The sequence below is a fragment of the Salvelinus sp. IW2-2015 genome, unplaced genomic scaffold (genome assembly GCF_002910315.2).
Source record: "Salvelinus sp. IW2-2015 unplaced genomic scaffold, ASM291031v2 Un_scaffold2269, whole genome shotgun sequence".
NCBI classification, from domain to species: Eukaryota; Metazoa; Chordata; class Actinopteri; order Salmoniformes; family Salmonidae; genus Salvelinus; species Salvelinus sp. IW2-2015.
The window spans coordinates 35,069-43,862 of NW_019943596.1; the positions used below are offsets into that span (position 1 = coordinate 35,069).

An 8,794-nucleotide genomic window follows, 5' to 3' on the forward strand; every position below is an offset into this window, starting at 1 on the left:
ACTAGTTCTTGTGGCTAGAATGGAATCCCTGCAGCAATGTTTCGAACAATCTAGTGGAAGCCTCCCAGAAGAGTGGAGCTGTTATAGGCAGCAATGTTCCAACAATCTAGTGGAAGCCTTCCCAGAAGTGGAGGCTGTTATAGCAGCAATGTTCCACATCTAGTGGAAATCTTCCCAGAAGAGTGAGGCTGTTATAGCAGCAATGTTCCAACATCTAGTGGAAAGCCTTCCCAGAAGAAGTGGAGGCTGTTATGCAAGCAATGTTCCAACATCTAGTGGAAAGCCTTCCAGAAGAGTGGAGGCTGTTATAGCAGCAATGTTCCAACATCTAGTGGAAAGCCTCCCAGAAGAGTGGAGGCTGTTATAGCAGCAATGTTCCACATCTAGTGAAAGCCTTCCCAGAAGAGGTGGGCAGCTTGATAGCAGCAATGTTCCAACATCTAGTGGAAAGCCTTCCCAGAAGATGGATGCTGTTATTAAAGCAATGTTCCAACTTCTAGGGAAAGCCTTCCCAGAAGAGTGGAGGCTATTATAGCAGCAAAGGAGGGACCAACTCCATATTATAATACCCATGATTTTGAATGAGATGTTTGATGAGCAGGTGTCCACATGCTTTTGTCATGTAGTGTATATGTATACATATACATTAGAGGTTGATTATTTATTGATTGATTGAACTATGTCTCTGTTTCTCCCTGTCTGATTGATTGATTGATTGATAACTAGATGTCTCTGTTCTCCCTGTCTGATTGATTGGAGTACTAGATGTCTCTGTTTCTCCCTGCTCTGATTGATTGATACTAGATGTCTCTGTTTCTCCCTGTCTATTGATTGATTGATTGGATACTAGTGACTAGTAATACTAGTGATAATGTATTTATATATAGTGACTAGTAATACTAGTGATAATGTATTTATATATAGTGACTAGTAATACCAGTAATAATGTGTGTTGTTTCCCTAATGGCTGTTGTTCTGTTGTTCTGTTGTTCTGTGTTCTGTTGTTCTGTTGTTCTGTGTTCTGTTGTTCTGTGTTCTGTTCTGATTTCTGTTCTGTTCTTGTAGGGTGAAATTGGTCTGGAGGGGGAAAAGGTGAGATCAATATTTTATTAGGTATTAATCATTGATTATCAGATCTGGGCAGCGTGGGACTCGAGGTAGATTCTGTATTATTGCTGAGTGTGTGTGTTTTCAGGGAGAGATCGGAGCTGAGGGGAAGAAGGGTGTGGCCGGCCTCGCGGGACGCAACGGGACAGACGGACAAAAGGGGAAGATCGGGCGCATCGGTGCTCCCGGCTGCAAAGGAGATCCAGGAGACAGGGTACGTTCTGAGAAACCTGACTAGATTCAGGAGACAGGGTACGTTCTGAGAAACCTGACTAGATCCAGGAGACAGGGTATGTTCTGAGAAACCTGACGAGATCCAGGAGACAGGGTACGTTCTGAGAAACCTGACGAGATCCAGGAGACAGGATACGTTCTGAGAAACCTGACGAGATCCAGGAGACAGGGTACGTTCTGAGAAACCTGACTGGGTAGCATATAGCCTATTGCGGAGAGGCTTGGGTAGTCATATAGCCTAATACGAAAGAGGCTTGGGTAGCATATAGTCTATTGCGAAGAGCTTGGATAGCTCTAGCCTTATTGCGGAGAGGCTTTGGGTATTAATATAAGCTGATTGCGGAGAGGCTTGGGTAGCATATAGCCTATTGGAGGAGAGGCTTGGGTAGCATATATAGTCTTTGTGGGAGAGGCTGGTAGCATATAGTCTTATTGGCGGAGAGGCCTGTGAGTAGCACTGATAGCCTTATTGCGTGAGAGGCTTGCGTAGCAGATAGCCCTATCAAGAGGCTTGGTAGCATAATAGCCTATACCGGAAGAGGCTGGGTACATAGAGCTGCTATGTGGAGAGGCTTGGGTACATATAGCCGATTGCGGAGAGGCTTGGATAGCATATAGTCTATTGCGAGAGGCTTGGGTAGTATATAGCCTATTTGCGAGAGGCGTGGTAGTAGCTATTGCAGAGGCCTTGGTAGCATGCTACGAAGAGGCTTGGGTAGCATTATAGCCTATACAAAAGGCATTGGGTAGCATATAGCTCATAACGGAGAGGCTTGGAGCATTATAGGCCTTATGCGGAGAGGCTGGATAGCATAAGCCTATTCCGCTAGAGCTTGGGTAGCATTAGCCATTGTGGAGGCTTGGGTTAGCATATAGCCTACTTGCGAGAGGCTTGGGTACATCATAGGCCTCTTGCGAGAGGCTTGGGTAGCATATAGTCTAGTCCGAGAGAGGCTTGGAGCATAGCTTTGAGGCTGGGATATAGCTATTGCCGGAGAGGCTTGGGTAGCATATAGTCTATTGCGGAGAGGCTTGGGGTAGCATATAGCCTATGCGGAAGAGCTTGGGTAGAATTATAGCCTATTGCGGAGAGGCTTGGGTAGCATATACGCTATTACCGAGAGGCTTGGGTAGCATCTATATCTATTGTGGAGAGCTTGGGCTTAGGCATATAAGCCTATGTGGAAGGCTTGGGTAGCCTATAGCCCTTATTGCGGAGAGGCTTGGGTAGCATATAGCCTATTGTGGAGAGGCTTGGTTAGCCATATAGCTATGCGGAGGGCTTGGGTAGCTATAGCCTATTGCGGAGAGGCTTGGGTAGCATATAAGCCTATTGGAGGCCGGAGATAGCGCTTCGAAGAGCATTGGAGTAGTTCAAGGCTGATATAGCCTAATTGCGGAGAGGCTTAGGTAGCATATTAGCCTAACCCAAAGAGCTTGGGTAGCCATATAGCCTATACCAAAGAGGCTTGGGTAGCATTAGCCGTATACGAAGAGGTTGCGGTAGGAGACTAGCCTATTCCATAGAAGGCTTTGGGTAGCATATAGGCCTATTGTGGAGAGGTTGGGTAGCATAGAGCCTATTGGGGAGAGGCTTGGGTTAGCACTTATAGCCTATTCCGTAGAGGCTTGGTAGCATATAGCCCTATTGCGGAGAGGCTGGTAGCATATAGCCTATTGGTGGAGAGGTTGGGTTAGCATAGTAGCTATGCCGGAGAGGCTTGGGTAGCATATAGCCTAGTTGCGGAGAGGCTTGGGTTAAGCTATATGCCTATACGGAGGCTGGTAGCATATAGCCTATTGGGGAGAGGCTTGGATAAGCTATAGCCTATTGCTCACGTAAACAAGCTGGTAGAGTGAGGCTAAGAAATGGTGTACCAAAGTAAGAAGCTAAATATTATATAGATAATTTGGCCATTCATTAGCTATATATTAGGGCTATACATATGTAAGCCTACCGTCAAAGTGCAATATTTTCTTTTTAACAGATTATGAAATGCAGACTGTGCGTTCTCCCAGGTTGCGCTCTCAGTACACTGGCACGCAAAGCTCCCACTATTGATCTTCGGCCAACATTTAGATTTTTAGACAAGAGCATTATTCTCCTAGGCTACAACACAGTGCCAATGGGGAATTTAATTATTGCTATCAAGTCACTACTATTGTTTAGGGCTGAAAACCTGCAGGCTAATTTGAATAACCGCCATCTTGTTTCGAAATGTATTTTTAATGCCAAAATAACCTCCCCTTAAGGCCTGATATGCCACATTTGATCTGATTTTTGGAATCATTGGTGTTTCACGTTTACAATTGTTCCAGAACGGTAGCAGGCCACTAATATCTTGTGTTTACAGGGAAATCAAAGGAGACAATGGCAACTCCGTCTAAAGGAGAGAGAGGAAGGACAGGCGACCCCGGCATCGAGGGTCCATTGGTCAAACCAGGAGTTCAAGGCAAGTCTACAGCTCTCCCATTCACACACACGACACCATAATTTATGTAATTATGCAAATGAGACTAGTAATACCAGTAATAAGCTTTATTACTAAGTGACTAGTATTACCAGTAATTATGTAATTATGCAAATGTAACTAGTAATATAGTGATAAGTATATATGTAGACGTGACTATAATACTATTAATATTGTCTATAATATATGTGACTGTAATATATATGATAAGTAATTTATATATAGTGACTAGTAATACTAGTGATATTGTCTTTATATATAGTGACTAGTAATACTAGTGATAATGTAATATATAGTGACTAGTAATACTAGTGATAATGTATTATATATAGTGACTCGTAATACTAGTAATAATGTTTATATATAGTGACTAGTATACTAGTGATAATGTATTTATATATAGTGACCTAATATTAGTGATAATGTATTCTAATATATGGACTAGTAATACTAGTGATAATGTATTTATATATATTGACTAGTAATACTAGTGATAATTATATATATAGTGACTAGTAAACTAGTAATATTGTCTTTATATATAGTGACTAGTAATACAGTGTATAATGTATATATAGTGACTAGTAATACTATAATATTGTCTTATATATAGTGACTAAGTAATACTATGATATGTATATATAAGTGACTAGTAATACTAGTGATAATGTATTTATATATAGTGACTAGTAATACCAGAATACTATCTTTATATGTAGTGACTAGTAATACTGAGTGTTAAGTGTATTTATATAGTACTGACTAGTAATACTAGTGATAATGTATTTATATATAAGTGACTAGTAATACTAGAATATTGCTTTATATATAGTGACTAGTAATACTAGTGATAATTGTATTATATATAGTGACTAGTAATACTATGATAAGTATTATATATAGTGACTATAATACTAGTGATATTGTCTTATATATAGTGATAGTAACCTAGTGATTAATGTATTATATAGTGACTAGTAATACTAGTATAATATATATAGTGATGTAATACCGTATAATTGTGTTGTTTCCCTAATGCTGTTGTTCTGTTGTTCTGTTGTTCTGTTGTTCTGTGTTCTGTTGTTCTGTGTTCTGTTCTGATTTCTGTTCTGTTCTGTAGGGTGAAATTGTCTGAGAGGGGAAAAGGTGAGATCAATATTTTATTAGGTATTAATCATTGATTATTCAGATGGCAGCGTGGGACTCGAGGTAGATTCTGTATTATTGCTGAGTGTGTGTGTTTTCAGGGAGAGATCGGAGCTGAGGGAAGAAGGGTGTGGGCCTCCGGGATCGAACGGAGACGGACAAAAGGAAGATCGGCGTTGTCGCTGCAGAGATCCAGGAGACAGGGTAGTTCTGAGAAACTGACTAGATTCAGGAGAACAGGTACGTTCTGAGAAACCTGACTAGATCCAGGAGACAGGGTATGTTCTGAGAACCTACAGATCCAGGAACAGGGTACGTTCTGAGAAACCTGACTAGACAGGAGCAGGGTACGTTCTGAGAAACCTGACTAGATAGGAGACAGGGTACGTTCTGAAAACCTGACTAGATCAGGAGACAGGGTATTCTGAGAAACCTGACTAGATCCAGGAGACAGGGTACGTTCTGAAAACTGACTAAATCAGGAGACAGGGTACGTTCTGAGAAACCTGACTAGATCAGGAGACAGGGTACGTTCTGAGAAACCTGACTAGATCCAGTGCAGACAAGGGTATTCTGAGAAACCTGACTAGATCCAGAGACAAGGTATCGTTCTGAAAACCTGACTAGATTCAGGCAGACAGAGTACGGTAAGAAAACCTGACTAGTCAGGAGACAGGGTACTGTTCTGAGGAACCTGCTACTAGATACAGGAGACAGGGTACGTTCTGAGAAACCTGACTAGATCCAGGAGACAGGGTATGTTCTGAGAAACCTGACAGATCCAGGAGAGAGAGGTACGTTCTGAGAAACCTGACTAGATCAGGAGACAGGGTACGTTCTGTAGAAACCTGACTAGATCCGAGAGAGCGAGGTACTGTTCTGAGAAACCTGACTAGATCCAGGAGACAGGGTATGTTCTGAAGAAACCTGACTAGATCCAGGAGACAGGGTACGTTCTGAGAAACCTGACTAGATTCAGGAGACAGGGTACTTTCTGAGGAACCTGACTAGATTAGGAGACAGGGTAACGTTCTGAGAAACACTACTAAGATCCAGGAGACAGGGTATCGTTCTGAGAAACCTGACTAGCCAGCAGACAGGGTACGTTCTGAGAAACCTGACTAGATCCAGGAGACAAGGGTACGTTCTGAGAAACCTGACTAGATTCAGAGAGACAGGGTATGTTCTGAGAAACCTGACTAGATCCAGGAGACAGGTACGGTCTGAGAAACCTGACTAGATCAGGAGACAGGGTACGTTCTGAGAAACCTGACTAGATTCAGGAGACAGGACGTTCAGATACGACGAGTCAGGAACAGGTACGTTTCTGAGAAACCTGACTAGATTCAGGAGACAGGGTAGTTCTGAGAAACCTGACTAGATCAGGAGACAGGGTACGTTCTGAGAAACCTGACTAGATCCAGGAGAACAGTACGTCTGAGAAACCTGACTAGACAGGAGACGGGTACGTTCTGAGAAACCTGACTAGATCAGAGAACAGGGTACGTTCTGAGAAACCTGACTAGACAGGAGACAGGGTACTTTGAAACCTGACTAGATCAGGAGAGCAGGTACGTTCTAGAAACCTGACTAGATCAGGAGACAGGGTACGTTCTGGAAAACCTGACTAGATCCAGGAGACAGGGTATGTTCTGAGAAACCTGACTAGATCCAGGAGACAGGAGTACGTTCTGAGAAACCTGACTAGATCAGGAGACAGGTACGTTCTGAGAAACCTGACTAGATTCAGGAGACAGGGTAGTTTCGAGAAACCTGACTAGATCCAGGAGACAGGTATTCTGAGAAACCTGACTAGATCAGGAGACAGGGTATTCTGAGAAACCTGACAGATCAGGAGACAGGGTACGTTCTGAGAAACCTGAAGATCCAGGAGACAGGTTATTCTGAGAAACCTGACTAGATCCAGGAGACAGGGTAGTTCTGAGAACCTGATAGATCCAGAGACAAGGTACGTTCTGAGAGAACCTGACTAGACATCAGAGACAGGGTACGTTCTGAGAAACCTGACTAGATTCAGGAACAGGGTACTTCTGAGAAACCTGACTAGATCAGGAGACAGGTACGTCTGAAAAACTACTAGATCCAGGCAGACAGGTAGTTCTGAGAAACCTGACTAGATCTCAGGAACAGGGTACGTTCTGAGAAACCTGACTAGATCAGGAGACAGGGTAGTTCTGAGAAACCTGACTAGATCTCAGGAGACAGGGTAGTCTGAGAAACCTGACTAGATTCAGGAGACAGGGTACGTTCTGAGAAACCTGACTAGATCAGGAGACAGGGTAGTTTCTGAGAAACCTGACTAGATCCAGGAGACAGGGTACGTTCTGAGAAACCTGACTAGATCAGGAGACAGGGTACGTTCTGAGAAACCTGACTAGATCTCAGGAGACAGGGTACGTTCTGAGAAACCTGACTAGATTCAGGAGACAGGGTACGTTCTGAGAAACCTGACTAGATTCAGGAGACAGGGTAGTTCTGAGAAACCTGACTAGATTCAGGAGACAGGATGTTCTGAGAAAACTGACTAGATTCAGGAGACAGGGTAGTTCTGAGAAACCTGACTAGATCAGGAGACAGGGTACGTTCTGAGAAACTGATGAGACCAGGAGACAGAGGTTTCTGAGAAACCTGACTAGATCCAGGAACAGGGTATGTTCTGAGAAACCTGACGAACCAGGAGAACAGGGTATGTTCTGAGAACCTGACGAGATCCAGGAGACAGGTATGTTCTGAGAAACCTGACAGATCCAGGAGACAGAGGATGTTCTGAGAAACCTGACAGATCCAGGAGACAGGGTACGTTGTGAGAAACCTGATAGACCAGGAACAGGGTACGTTCTGAGAAACCTGAATGAGATCCAGGAGACAGGGTATGTTCTGAGAAACCTGAATCAAGAACAGTACTTCTGGAAACCTACGAATCAGGAACAGGGTACGTTCTGAAGAAACCTGATGAGACCAGGAGACAGGGTACGTTCTGAGAAACCTGATGAAATCAGAGACAGGGTAGTTCTGAGAAACCTGACGAGATTCAGGAGACAGGGTATGTTCTGAGAAACCTGACTAGATCCAGGAGACAGTTGTACTTGAAAAACCTGACTAGATCTCAGGAACGAGGTATCGTTGAGAAACCTGATAGATCAGGAAGACAGGGTACGTTCTGAGAAACTGATAGATCCAGGAGACAGGTATTTCTGAGAAACCTGACAGATCCAGGAGACAGGGTAGTTCTGAGAAACCTGAGAGATTCAGGAGAACGGTATGTTCTGAGAAACCTGATAGATTCAGGAGACAGGGTACGTTCTGAGAAACCTGACTAGATTCAGGAGACAGGTGTGTTCTGAGAAACCTGACTAGATTCAGGAGACAGGTACGTTCTGAGAAACCTGACTAGATCCAGGAGACAGGTACGTTCTAGAAACCTGACTAGATCAGGAGACAGGGTAGGTTCTGAGAACCTGACGAGATTCCAGGAGCAGGGTATGTCTTGAGAAACCTGACGAATTCAGGAGACAGGGTAGTTCTGAGAAACCTGACGAGATCAGGAGACAGAGGTACGTTCTGAGAAACCTTGACGAGATTCAGGAGACAGGGTAGTTCTGAGAAACCTGACTGAGATGTCAGGAAGGACAGGGTACGTTCTGAGAAAACCTTACGAGATCCAGGAGACAGGGTACTGTTCTGAGAGGAGAACTGACGAATGTTCTGAGAAACCTGACTAGACAGGAGACAGGATGTTTTGAGAAACTGACATGAGATCCATGGGGCAGCACAGGTACATTACTTAAAACCTTGACAGAACATAACATCTTGTT

General features: G+C 43.6%; 1 protein-coding gene across 1 annotated transcript in view; it reads left to right on the forward strand.

The window, feature by feature from the left end:
- LOC112073464 (collagen alpha-2(VI) chain-like) overlaps positions 1-8,794 on the forward strand; it is a 112,886-nt gene that overhangs the window by 29,865 nt on the left and 74,227 nt on the right. The window contains 2 exon segments of the mRNA XM_070440154.1: positions 1,066-1,092; positions 1,196-1,321. Of these exon segments, the coding sequence (XP_070296255.1) occupies positions 1,066-1,092; positions 1,196-1,321 (153 nt within the window).